Raw genomic sequence first — 14,394 nt, forward strand, 5'->3', positions numbered from 1 at the left:
AAAAAATAATAAGAGAAAAGTTAGGCTAAAGTTGTGCATTTATTATAATAAGAAATGCTAGAATCTAATAAAACTCTCATATTTTGCCCATCAAAATCCTGAGTGGTAAAATGAACATGGTCTAAGTTGATGTAAAAAGACACATGGCCCAAGTTGATCACAAATAACACTTTGCCATCAAGGATTTCGATGGGTAAAATATGAAAATTTTATTAAATTTTAACATATCTCTATTATAATAGACATAACGTGTTCCACTTGGCTCTAAAATTTGACACCGCCAAATTAGCATATGATTATTCTAGTAATTTTCCCTTGAGGGCCACATTTGGAATGGACCAACTGGCACCACACGAACAGTATTTCCATTTAATTATCTTGGCTACTTTTAATTATAATCATTGTTTGTTGTACACAGCGTGACCTTTATTTGATATAATTGAATGTAAGACAAGACAACAAAATTGATGGACATTTTAAGAGTTGACACTTTATGCCAAATAAGAATAATGATATAGAGAGACAGCATCTAGTGCAAGATATATTCATTCTCATGCCTAAAAAAAAAAAGATTTATAATGAATAAAATAATTGGTAAGATTCAGCTAGCACCCATTGTTGTCAAATGTCAATACGTAAGGTGGGCATGATATGAGAGATCATGATGGGAACAAATTATGTTTTTAATATTCCATTATTTTATTTATCTCTTACCTAAAAGTCAAAAAGTCTATGAGAGTTATCAATCAAGCACCCCTTCAGTCCATATCAACGGCTGGAATTGTAAGGTCTTTGCCTGACCAAGTTAGGCCATATCCTATGAGGGAACTAGTCATAATTGTTCATACGTTCAAACCAAGACCATAAAATTCAAATTCTATATTTGCAACAAAACCTACTCGCATAGGAACTTGTTGGGTTTGAAATAATTTTAAAAATAATTTGGTGTATTAAATTTATATATATTCTTAGAGCACGTATTTCTCATATTCATTTTTTTTTTTTTTTAAAGGAAAATGTTGGAGACACTCATTTTTTTTCCTACTTGCTATACTCAGACATGGTAGTGTGACGTGACACTGCCACTTCATCCCAAAAAATTTCCCCAACCAAACTTATACTTATAGGGGAGTGATCGGTTGGTCTCAACCACCAGATTGAGTGGTCCTCACCACTCTTGTGTGGTGGTTTGTGGTGGCATTGACTATGAGATTGGGGACAATTTTTTGTTTTGTTTAATGTAGAGGTGCCAGGTCAATGAGTAGAGAAGAGAGAGTGAAATGTGAATGCCTATAGAATTAGTATTTTTAAAATACATGTGAAAATCATATGTAATGTTGATCCTATTAAAAATTCATGTGAGAACTATATGCTTTGAAGATATATGTTAACTTAATAGATTGAATAGAAAAAATTTCTTTCAAGTTGGACTTTATCCTTGCTATTATTATCTAACATCACAAGTAGATTTTTCAAGAAGTGAACGGAAAACAATCTTAAGAATTATTGGCCAAACACCAAAGGTATAAACTAAGGTGTAGATCTAAAAGATATGGTGTGTTGGGTTTCTAGACTTTCGATGCTCAGTCAATCAACTAGCTAACTCAAGAATAGTTGTATGATACCACACTAGATCTCATCCTTTTGCCATGTCAATAACAATTCCTATAATTTTTTGGCATGACGGAATTGCATGATAGAGGCCGTGGGATGTAGGAAATATTTACAATAAGAAAAATTTTCAATGAATGCGTAATATGTGACCAACAGTAACAACAAAATATGTTATAAAAAGTGGTAAACATTAGATTAAAAAAAAAAAAAAACTTTTGTCTCATTTCTTTACACGACCCTTGCTTTTTTCAAAATTATTTTATTCGATTCACACTGACTCAAATATCGAAACTATTCTCCCATTATAACATGGTGCATTGACCATTAAAGAAGTAGGCCACACCCCATTACATGAAGTTTATTGAGGGATTCTAAAATGGGGTAAAGAAAGAAACAAGAACATAAAAAATAAAAATAAAATAAAAAAAAAATAAAAAGAAAAGAAAAATGGGAATCTTTACGTACCCCAAGTAGGTATTGCCAAATTGAGCCTGTAATTCTGGCCCAAATATGGCTTTCACGGGTGATGGAATCTTGAAGCTTGTTGGACCGTAGATGAAACTGACGAGTATGGCCCACATAACCGACTACTCATACCATCTGTCAAAATCTACCATACATATATATGCATACTTGTACATATACAAGTACAGCACCAGATAGTCTCTGGTGTCAGTAAATATTGTTACGCGCTATGAGTAACATTCTCATATTACATTATTACCCCTCAGAACAAGACAAGCCTTTTATTTACTTTCGTCTAAATAGATTTATGATGAAATCTACAAGAAATATGATCGAATGTGCAACATAAAACTAATAATTGCTAGTTTTATAAAATAGACAGCCATAAAACATAAATACTTGACAAAAAAAAGAAGCGTTGATTAGAGCATTAAAATTTGTCACAAGGTTTTAGCTTAGATTTTATAAATAATGTGGAAGAAAGATCATGATTTTCTAAAATTCTTAAGATATTTTATTTTATATGATTTTTTTAATATTTCATATTAAATTGATAATATTTTGTTGCATCAATATTTATTATTTTTGTTAAAAAAAAGCTTTAAAAATCCCAAACATGTCTGCCTTTTGTTAAGTTTTTAATAGCGCTCCCTTTAATAAAATAATTATAAATTTAAATGTAAATAAAAAAAATAAAAACACCAAAAGTGCCACCCTATTTGGGGTGGTGGTTGCACTAGTCACTCAAACACTTGGGGTGCCCGAGAGGAGGGGACGACCTAGGCAACCAACCGACCTATGATTTTTATTTTTTAAAAGAGAGATATATATATATATATATATATATATATATATATATATATATATATATTTTGATTGGGTATGACGAAACACAGTTATAAATTTAATAAAAGGTAGGTAAAATGATCTATTTGATAAAAATTAAAACTTTAGAAAGTAACAATAAAAAATTTAAACCTTAGGAAGTAATTTAATAAAAAGTCCTACTTCATGGACCTATAAAGCATTTTTCCCATTTTTATTAACCAAATGATTGTCATCTCCGTACTTATTATATCTTAAAAATTGAGAAAATTTTCCTTCAAACTAAGTTAAATGATAGTTTATTAAATTAACATTTTTTCTTAAAACATACGATTCTCATTTCTATTTTTAATAAGATTATGAGAATCACATTCTTTAAGCATATTTGGTAATTTTATAAACTGGGTTAAATGAATTTTTCTGACCTAATTGGAATTTTTTTTTTGCCCTTTGAACATAATAAATATTGATGTTATGAACTCTTAACGATTTACTACAAATCAATAAAAAATAAAAATAAAAATAAAAAATCTTAATTTGTATAAGATAAACATCAACATTCTTACCCAAAAGGTTAGGAATAAATCTGGATATGATAATCATTAGCCATTGTGAGGGCGTCCAGAGTTTCTAAAACCGTATATGATAAAAATGAGGCATGAGCCACCTAATGTTGTTGGCTGTCCATTCCACGCGCTTGGTGGGCAGCTGGGAAGGGAAGGCACTCATCGTCTCTGACAGGTCCGGGAGATGCGGGATTGATAATTAGAAAAAGAAATAATGGGGCTTCTAAGATTGGAGGACATGGCGTGAGAGACAGGGCGACTTTAGCGGCTCTCCTCTCCTATGGATTCTCACACGCGCGCACACAATACACAAGAAGAGAGACATCCTCCGAGGCTCTCTAACCTTTTACCACAGATAGAAAAACACGCCAAAAACACGTACAACGATGAAAGGAGAGAGAGACACTTAAGAAAACAAAACATCAAAATTGGAGAGAGAGAGAGAGAGAGACAGAGGGAGGGTGTATCGTGTGTGTGTGTGACAGAGAAACACAGATATACACCAGACACAGAGAGAGAAAGAGAGAAAGAGAGAGAGAGTGGCCGTTGAAACGGCCACCTCCACCTCAACGTCTGGTTGGCGACCAACGTGATTATTCTTTCCCGAAAGAAACTTCGTCCACTTTCCAATTTTCTCGGGAAAAGGGAAAGGAAAAATCTCAGAAAATTCACCAATTTCAAATATCCTTCATTGGCCTGCTTCACCATCGTCTTTTTTTTTTTTCTTTCTTTTTTCTTTTCTTTTTTCCTTTGTTTTACAGTCTATCCTTTTCCCATTCCCCAAACGGTGGTGTTTGCTGGGCGTAATAAGGTAAATTCATTCAATTTCTTCACTACCCGTTTTCTCATTTGTCCTAAATTTTATTCAATTTCCTCACTACCCATTCTCTCATTTGTCCTAAATTTTACATCTTTTTGCTTGTCTGAAGCTATATGTAATAACATCTTTTTTGGGTTTTGGCTCATTTGGGAGAGTTTTTTTATTGAATTCGGAGAGTTAAATTTGTAATATAGTACGACAAAAAAGAGATGCAGCACAATATATTCACCACAATGCGTAGTTTGAAGATCATGGACGGGTGTAAAGGCACGCAGGTCTATGCCCTTAACCCATCCGGACCCACCACCGGTACCGGTGGTGGTGGTGGTGTAGGAGACAAGCTTCTACACCATCTTCAAGATTTCCGGGCCAATTCGATTCGATCCAAATCGAATCGGACTTTCCAAGCAACCCCTAACGCGACCGTTAAGATTGCACCTGAGAATCTTCTACCGTATGGACTCCCCGTGACCGATCTCCTTGAGCCCCAGATTGAACCGTGCCTCAAATCCGTTGATTTCGTTGGAACCTTAGCCGATGTGTATCGTAGGATTGAGAGTTGTTCTCAGTTCGAGAAATTTAAGGTGTATCTAGAACAATGCGCGGTGTTCCGGGGTCTATCCGATCCAAAATTGTTCAGGCGGAGCCTTAGGTCGGCTAGACAGCACGCCGTTGATGTGCACATGAAGGTTGTGCTTGCTGCGTGGCTGCGGTTCGAGAGGAGAGAGGATGAGCTTGTTGGATATTCAGCAATGGATTGTTGTGGACGGAATCTTGAATGTCCAAAGGCAAGTTTGGTATCCGGGTACGATCCGGAATCGGTATATGATCCTTGTGCGTGTTCCCGGACCCATAGGGAGGAAGTTGATGATGACATTTTGATGGGGGATGAGAAATGTTCAACTTCGGAGGAAGATGGTGATATGTCATTTTGCATTGGGGGTCTTGAAATTAGGTGTACAAGATACGACATTGCCTCTCTATCGAGACCATTTAGAGCAATGTTGTATGGTGGCTTTACAGAGTCACGAAGGGAGAAGATAAATTTTTCACAGAATGGGATTTCTGCAGAGGGGATGAGAGCTGTGGAGGTATTTAGTAGGACGAAAAGAATAGGTTCTTTTGACTTGCATATTGTCTTGGAGCTACTCTCTTTGGCAAACAAGTTTTGTTGCGAGGAGATGAAGTCTGCTTGTGATGCTCATTTAGCATCTCTGGTTTGTGACATGGAGGACGCATTGTCACTAGTTGAGTACGGTTTGGAGGAGACTGCATATCTTCTAGTGGCTGCTAGTTTGCAGGTGTTCTTGAGAGAGCTCCCAAGTTCGATTCACAATCCCAATGTTATGAGATTTTTTTGTAGTTCAGAGGCTAGGGAAAGATTGGATATGGTTGGGCATGCTTCTTTTGTTTTGTATTATTTCTTGAGCCAGATTGCCATGGAGGAAGACATGAAATCAAACATTACGGTGATGCTTCTGGAGAGGTTGCAGGAGAGTGCAATTGAAGTTTGGGAGAAACAACTTGCATTTCACCAGTTGGGTGTTGTGATGCTTGAGAGGAAAGAATTTAAAGATGCACAACGTTGGTTTGAGGCAGCAGCTGAGGTGGGTCATTTTTATTCGTTAGCGGGTGCTGCAAGGACCAAGTATAAGCGTGGGCACAAGTATTCAGCATACAAGCAGATGAACTCGCTCATTTCAGATTATACACCAGCTGGCTGGATGTATCAGGAGCGATCTATGTATTGTGTGGGGAAGGAGAGGATGGCTGATTTGAACACTGCAACTGAGTTGGATCCAACTCTCTCTTTTCCATACAAGTATCGGGCTGTTTCCCTATTGGAGGAGAGCAAGATTGGAGCAGCAATCTCAGAGATCAATAAAATCATTGGATTCAAGGTCTCACCTGACTGCCTTGAACTGCGCGCCTGGTTTTCCATTGCTCTAGAAGATTATGAAGGAGGTCTAAGAGATGTCCGGGCACTTTTGACATTGGACCCAAATTATATGATGTTTCATGGGAAAATGCATGGTGACCACTTAGTAGAGCTCGTCCGCCCTCATGTTCAACAGTGGTGTCAGGCTGAATGCTGGATGCAACTCTATGATCGATGGTCCTCTGTTGATGATATCGGCTCTCTAGCTGTTGTACACCATATGTTGGCAAATGACCCCGGAAAGAGTCTCCTACGCTTTCGGCAGTCTCTTCTTCTACTCCGGTAAGCATGAAAAAGTGCTAGCTATGTTTCATCACTTTTATACCGCTTTGCTTAATAGCTTTGTTTTAATACTGGATATATCTATCCGATTAACTTATTTCTAGAACTATGAGTAGTTAACTGATTTTATAATGTTTGTGTTCAATCGTTAACTTTCTGCTCTATTAACTCTATCCATTTGCTGTGGAACTCTAGCAGCTGACACTGCAATCTTGCCACGCCTAGATATGTTGGTTTCTGTCTTTATTTAAACGGTGAACTGTCCCCCAATGGTTATTGATTGTGACTCTTACGGGGTCTTGTAATCCTAGTTCATAGAAGTTGAGTCAATTACCTTTATGCTACAGTAGTTATTACTGTTAAGGTGGTGTAGTATGCATCTTCATTGAAGTAAACTAGCCTGGACAGCTTGATAATTGCTTGCATACTCCATTGAATTGAACTAGCCATCAGACTTGTGATACTTACCAGAGGAAAATAATTTTCTTGGTATCAAACTTCTCTCTTTTGCTTACACACACTGACTTTCAAAAACACGAAAGAGGTAGGTGATGAAATTATGATCACTGCTTAGAGCTTTTGATTTAACATAGTCTCTGTTTGATTATTTAATAACGTGAAAATCTCCATTTGTCTTTGAGTCGATAACTGACTTTAGAGAGAGAGGTGATGAGATTGTATTGCTGCTTAGATCTCTCGGCTTAACATAGTCAGTGTGTGATTATTTAATAACATGTAAATCTATGTTTGTCCTTAATTCAATTAAAAATTAAGTGACACTTCAACTACCCAACTGACTTTCTTCTCTGCAAGGGGTTTAGAACCCAACATGCGACAATTTCCGAACAAACAATTCTGTCTTTGATCAGTTGGTGAATGGTTTGCAACAGAAGTAACCTTGATAAGCTCTAGTAATTGATGGAAATTTGTTCCACTTTATTGGCATATTAGAGCATTTAGTATTACTCTGGATGCACAAGATAGTGTTAGTTACTATTTAATGTTGGTCAACATTAACATTATTTGTTATCATAAGTTGCGGTATCTATTAGATTCTCAATGTGATAAAATGCTAATTTTGCAACATGCTTCAAGTGTCAGGTCATAAATAAGAAGATTATCCACCTATTACAGTTATTTTACTTTTTGGTGGCTCTTAGTTGTTTTATTCGTCTGATTTCACAGTTGTTTTTATGTTTTTGAACATTTTAGGTTAAATTGTCAAAAGGCTGCTATGCGTAGCCTCAGGTTGGCTAGAAATCACTCTACTTCTGAGCATGAAAGGCTTGTCTATGAAGGATGGATATTGTATGACACTGGCCACCGTGAAGAAGCATTAGCTAGGGCTGAGGAGTCCATTTCCATACAGAGATCATTTGAAGCTTTCTTTCTTAAAGCATATGCTTTAGCAGACTCTAGTCTCGAGCCTGAGTCTTCAGCGTACGTCATCCAGCTTCTGGAGGAAGCTCTTAGATGCCCTTCAGATGGCCTTCGGAAAGGACAAGTAAGTTTCATCTTTAGAATAATTCTAATATGTTGTTTAATGCGCCAAATTCATGTATTAACATCGCGTGGTTGCTATTTTGCAGGCACTAAATAATCTTGGGAGTGTCTATGTGGACTGTGATAAGCTGGATTGTGCTGCTGACTGCTACATGAATGCACTTAACATCAAGCATACACGAGCACATCAGGGTCTGGCACGTGTATATCATCTTAAAAATCTACGTAAAAATGCATATGATGAGATGACAAAGCTTATAGAGAAGGCCCAAAACAATGCATCAGCTTATGAGAAACGTTCAGAATACTGTGACCGTGACATGGCAAAGAGTGATCTTAGCATGGCAACACAATTAGATCCCCTGAGGACATACCCTTACAGATATAGGGCCGCGGGTAAGTTTCATAATGATGTTTCTAGTTTGTCAGTATACTTTGTTTACATTTGGAAGTCATTTGTCAAGTGTTACTTTTGTTCAGCCCCATGCTTAGATCTACAAATTTAGCGTTTCAACTCGAGTCAATGGGATCAACTAGCTTCTTGTTCAAGCTATCTGTCTTTGGTCGTAGAAAATCTCTGAAGTTTTCTAGTCAATAGGGCATGTATTTACTCCAAAAAACAACTTGAGCATGTTTCTCAAAGAAAGACCTTGGTACCCAGTTTGCCAGATTCAAGGAATAATAGGAAGAAGTTTTCTTAATTGCAGAGTCTCTCCTTTTTTAGGAGGAAAAGATTGTCTTATGGTCAAAAGGATGATCTATTGCTCTTATGACCAGGACATCCAGATGTAGGAAGATTAGGAGGCCTTCTTCTTTTCTTTGTTATACTAATTTATTGTATCAAAACTATTTCTCTCTGCTCAGACCTTATTGTTTCTGCCTGTTGTATCATCGTCCCTGCCAACACTTTTATGTATAGATGCTTGTATAGATCACAACTAAAAAACTTAAGCAGCACACGTTTCTACTGTTACCCAATTTACTGGCCTCATCTTTGATCTCCATGGCTTGTATATGTGACTTTTACGATCATCAGGGTCGGGACAGTACAGAATATTGGCGAGACATAAAAATAAGAGGAAAGATAACACTGTGATTGTAGTTCATGACAAAAGTGACCGATCTTATAGTTGACAGAAGGAAGTAGATAGTTCAGACTCCTGCTTCCCTTTCCCCTATACTTTGGTATCCCGGTGGATTTTTTTTTTATATTGCCGTTGGTTATGAGCTCATAGTTACATCAATAATGAAAGAAAGTACTTACCAAAAATAAAAAAATTAATAAAAAATTAATAATGAAAGAAGTTGATGGTTCAGTATCCCCACCCTTCCCCCCATATTTGATATTGTCGTGGAATTTATCCTATTTTCATTGGTTATGAACTTCATATTTATATAAATATAAGTGTGTGAATGTGTGGAACATTTTGTGAACTGCTAACATGGGAATTATGCCCAACCAGTTTTAATGGATGACCACAAAGAAACTGAGGCCATAGCAGAGCTTACAAGGGCCATAGCTTTCAAGCCGGACCTGCAGCTGCTACATCTTCGAGCAGCATTTCACGAATCAATGGGGGACTATGTCTCTACCGTTCGAGACTGTGAAGCAGCCCTATGTCTCGATCCCAGCCATGCTGATACTCTTGAGCTCTATAACAAAGCAAGGGAGCGGGTTAATGAACAACAAAAGTGAAGATCAGAAGTCCCTGATTCTGTTTCTTTTCTTCATTTTATTTATGGGTGCAATCATGTGTTGCCATCGACTCTTGTCTAATTCAAGGCCACCGCTGTCAGCTCAAGATGGATTTTTTGGATTAGTCTCTAGAAACACTCGAATATCGGATTTGGTATGGCCCTTGATAGAGAAGGAATTCAGGAGTAAAAGGAGATTTTTGTTTTGAAAAGAAGGGAATGTAGAGCAAGATACTATGTAAATATGTCAACTGGGTTATGGATTATCAATTGGTGATACCTGTAATGCAGACTGCCACTGCTGCTGTCAACTATACTAATTTTGGTTGAGATGGTAGTAAAATTAGCCACGGTGGAAAGAAATATGTATATGAAATGGCAGCTTGTGATGTAAGTTTGCCCAGTTTAGAGGCATACATTCATTGTTTTTTGTTGAGCAATTCACAGCGCATTAATTAAGCTTGTCTGATTGTTCTCTTAATTGTTGTATGAACTTCACAGTTTTCCCTTGTGGCAAACAGGAAATGATTTGTTTTCTTAAAAACTTCTCTTTAATGGGAGCAAATTCTGACCCAGCTCTATATTTTTTTTGATTCATTACTTTTTACATTCAAGTTTATTCCCTTTCTACTTGTCTTTTCTTTTCAATAAAACGAGCTTGAAACCCACGAATTGTTTTTAAAAATAACAGGAAGGAAAAAAAAAAATAATAATTAGTGGATGTATAAATGACAGGAAGAAAAAAAAAAGTTTCAAGTAGGAAGCAGGAAGAAAAAAAAAAAAGGCGTTCTGTAAAGCTTTAAAGAAAAAGAAAAGCATTGAGACACCCTTTACAACAACACAAATGCTCAAGTTGTATTACATATGAAAAATATAACAAACTCGTATTAAAAAGAGACTGTGACACAATAATAATAATAATAATAATAATTATTATTATTATTATTATGGGAAAAAAATATCAAAAGAGTGTAAAAGATTAAAGTGATGATAGTTTTGTGTTGCTCTAAAGACCGAAAAAATTTAACAACAAATTTCTATATTCAATTCAAATAGAACATATAATATTATGTTAAGCAAAAAGTGAAATATTAGCATAATATATTGTTAACATCATATTTCAACTAAATACATGTCTTTCAAATTATAAAAATATATCTACGCGTGTTGCAATTAATTGAATTCTCACTGAAGCAAAAGAAATCACATGTATTTAATATTTTAAAACATTAATTCAAGTGAATATAAAAATAACGTTGTAATCCCAAAAAAAAAAAACAAAGAACAAATAGTAAAAAGCACTTTAGATAATGGTAAGTAATTACCTATATTCAATCTTTACAAACATGATTAATAAGGATTATAGCTATAGTTTTAGTGACATTGTTTTGAAATAGTCTATATAATTTTTTTAGGTAAATGAGGTGTTTTTTTTTAAGACTTAAAATAAATAAATAATTTTTTTAAAAAAAATGAACACAGGAAAAGCCCTAAAATATGTTATTCACATTAACGTAGGAGTGCATTTGCTGAATTTGCTTAACTACATGATACTATGTACAATTTTGTTGTGTAATTAACTAAAGAGTATGATCAAAGAATGCAATAGTAAAGAGTATAATTACATAACCAACAAAATCTATTAAAAAAAAATACTACACTCACAACAGTATGAAATGAATGCTTTAAAAAAAAAAAAAAAAAAGAAGAAGAAAAACGAAACTAAATAAAAATTTTCATTGAAACATTTACATAGTGATTATAGAACATTATTAAGGACAGTTACTATAACAATATAATTAATGGAGCAAATTAATTGGCTTCTAAGTTTCGAGGAGCCCAACACGTGTATGATACTAAAAGGGATACACGAATCAAGTAGGTTGTGGGTAACCAAATCCTTAAGGCTGAATGGACAGAGAAGGAGGCAGATTATACGGAGGAGGAGGCAGATAAAAATTAGATTACTAACAATAAAGAAGCAAGAAGTCCATCCACTGCGCTTGGATCTATGGACCAGATTCCTTCTCAAATCTACTGTCCCATCCTTGGTGTAATCATCAAGACTCAAGAGCTTTTTCTTCCGTAGCCATGCTTTTGGTTGCAGTCACTAATCTTACTTGCTGTAGAAGGTGGTAAGTTATATGGAGATTGATAAATAGTGGGGATGAAGAGAGGAATAGAGAGACGATGGATTCTTATTTGGTATTTGGGGTGTTCGAAGAATGTGGCAGGATAGAAAACTTGAACGTTTGTGATCACATAGTTTAATTGGACGGTGATTTGAAGTTTCCAATGTTTACACCCGTATAAAATAAAACTAAGAAGACGGTTAATTAAACTAACAATGTTTCACTTTCATCTCAAGTATTTTATTTTGAGAACTCCTCCATCATATAGATTACATTAGATATTAGATTAGATATTAGATAATGTGGGGATAAAGTGATAATAACAATATTTGATAGCAGTTGAAATTGAGAAAGAGAGCTGTTCGAAAAAAAACATGATTTTAAAAATGTAAAGCACAGTTTTTTTTTTAATAATTATTACTTGTCAGATAAATGGAATGCCACATGTCGTGATATTAGCCTCTTTTACTTAAAACTCAAAAAAACTCAAACGCACAATTTCATTTAATATACTAATTTGACAATTAAATAGAACGCCACATGATGTTAGCCTCTCCTGTCTAAAATTTTCCTATTATATATATACTAGCTTAGAGCCCGTGCTACGCGTTGGGGTTTTTTTTAATTTTTTTTTTAATTTTTTTTTAATATATGTAATTAAGTCAAAAAGTCTTTAAAAGATTATCAACAACAAATTTTATTTTCTACTCTTAATTAAAAAATTAGCTACCAAAAATGACAAATGTTCATAAGATCATTTTAAACCATAGTTTTACTTAATAGCATAAACCCACATATCCAATAAATTTAAAAATTCATAAATTTTAGTTCTTATAAATTGAAACGTGTTAAATATTTGTTCTCATATATGTAGTTTAAGATGAAATATAAAGGAAAAAAAATTCAAAATAAAAACCTAGATTGATCAATTATAGAAAATGATTGATTAATCATTATATTCCAATAATGATACCACTGAAAAAAAATAAAGAAGTGTTTTAAAATAAATGAGCATGTTGATATACGATTACAATTATATTTACTAATTGTGTAAACAAAAGAATGTTGGTAGTTTAATTTTTCTTTTAAAAAAGAAAGAGATAACAAACAGAGGCAGGAATATTGGAACACCCAAAAACAAAAATGAACAACAAAAGTCAATTAAATTTACAAAACAAAATTTGTAACTTGTATTAAATAAAATTAATAAACTTTGAATGAAAAATAATATATAAATTAGAATAGAAATTAAGGACAATATATATATATATATATATGAACAAATTAAAAATACTAATATAATAAAAAAAGAACTCATTTTTCTATATTTTTCTCAGTTGCAATGAAATCCACAAATATTAGAAAAGGTTTTGTCAAATAGATTTTTTTTTTTTTTTTTCAACCATCCTTCACTTATATAAAATTAAATGAAACTAATTTTAAGACATGGGAAAACAAAGACAAAAAATATCTACGATCGGAAAATTGAGTTTCTACGAAAAGAAACTTTCTCACTATTATTTCATGAATTCAATGTAAAATTTACAAAAAAAAAGTAATCATTTGAATAAAAAATAATATATAAATTAGAAAGAAAAAAAAAAGAGCCAAAAAAAAAATGGAAGAACATAAGCACCGGAAATAAAGATAAAAAAACGAAAAAAATGAAAATATTAATATAATTGAAAATAACTATTCTAGGGAAAAAAAAAATTGTCGTATAATTTTTCATTGAGAAATAACGATTGAAAAATTGAAAAGAACTGATATAGGAAAAAAAAAATATAAAGAAAGAAAATAATGGTAGTATAATTTTTCATTGAGAAACAACGAATAGAAATTCTCTTTCTCTCTCTCTTATCTTTTTCCGAAATTGATTGATATAAATAGAAAGTAAAAGAAGAAAAAATTAAAAAAAAAAAGAAAAAAATATATATAATGGACAAAAACAAAAATGGAAGAACGACAGAAGCACGAAAATAAAGATATATATATATAATGACAATGCTAATATAATGAAAAATAAATTTTTTTTTCAACCATCCTTCACATATATAAAAGTAAAAGAAACTAATTTTAAGACATATAGGAAAACAAAGACAAAAAGATAAAATAAAATAAAATTCTACGATTGGAAAATTGAGAGTGAAATATATTGGAAAAATTGAGTTTCTATAAAAAGAAACTCTCTTACTATTAATATTTCCTGAATTCAATGTAAAATTTACAAAAGAAAATTAATCATTTGAATAAAAAATAATATATAAATTAGAAAGAAAAATAAGGGTAAAAAAAAAAAAAAAATGGAAGAACATAAGCACCGGAAATAAAGATAAAAAAAAATGAAAAAATGAAAAAATTAATATAATTGAAAATAACTATTCTAGCAAAACGAAACAAAAAAAACAAAGAAAAAAAACTATAGTATAATTTTTCATTGAGAAAAAAAGAATAGAAATTCTCTCTCTCTCTCTCTCTCTCTCTCTCTCGTCTTTTTCTGGATTTGGTTGATATAAATAGAAAGTAAAAGTAGAAAAAATAAATAAATAAAAA

At 33.3% G+C, this 14,394-nt stretch overlaps 1 protein-coding gene across 1 annotated transcript; it reads left to right on the plus strand.

Annotated features, from left to right (window-relative positions):
• Nucleotides 1-3,738: 3,738 nt before the first annotated feature.
• ETO1 (tetratricopeptide repeat (TPR)-containing protein) lies at nt 3,739-10,273 on the plus strand. The gene is made up of 4 exons (XM_059606973.2): nt 3,739-6,511; nt 7,724-8,015; nt 8,101-8,410; nt 9,478-10,273. Exons 1-4 carry the CDS (start codon nt 4,500-4,502, stop codon nt 9,708-9,710), a joined length of 2,847 nt encoding a protein of 948 aa, XP_059462956.1. The 5' UTR covers nt 3,739-4,499; the 3' UTR covers nt 9,711-10,273.
• Nucleotides 10,274-14,394: the final 4,121 nt, after the last annotated feature.

Source organism: Corylus avellana, chromosome 10 (genome assembly GCF_965113065.1).
Source record: "Corylus avellana chromosome 10, dhCorAvel1.hap1.2, whole genome shotgun sequence".
Classification (NCBI taxonomy): domain Eukaryota; kingdom Viridiplantae; phylum Streptophyta; class Magnoliopsida; order Fagales; family Betulaceae; genus Corylus; species Corylus avellana.

What these genes read in the sequence shown, in the direction of transcription:
- ETO1 (XM_059606973.2), top strand. Translation starts at nt 4,500, where the DNA reads ATGCAGCACAATATATTCACCACAATGCGTAGTTTGAAGATCATGGAC. An exon ending in ATGGCCTTCGGAAAGGACAA is followed by an intron (nt 8,016 to 8,100) that starts GTAAGTTTCATC and finishes GCTATTTTGCAG; the next exon opens with GCACTAAATAATCTTGGGAG. An exon ending in TTACAGATATAGGGCCGCGG is followed by an intron (nt 8,411 to 9,477) that starts GTAAGTTTCATA and finishes ATGCCCAACCAG; the next exon opens with TTTTAATGGATGACCACAAA.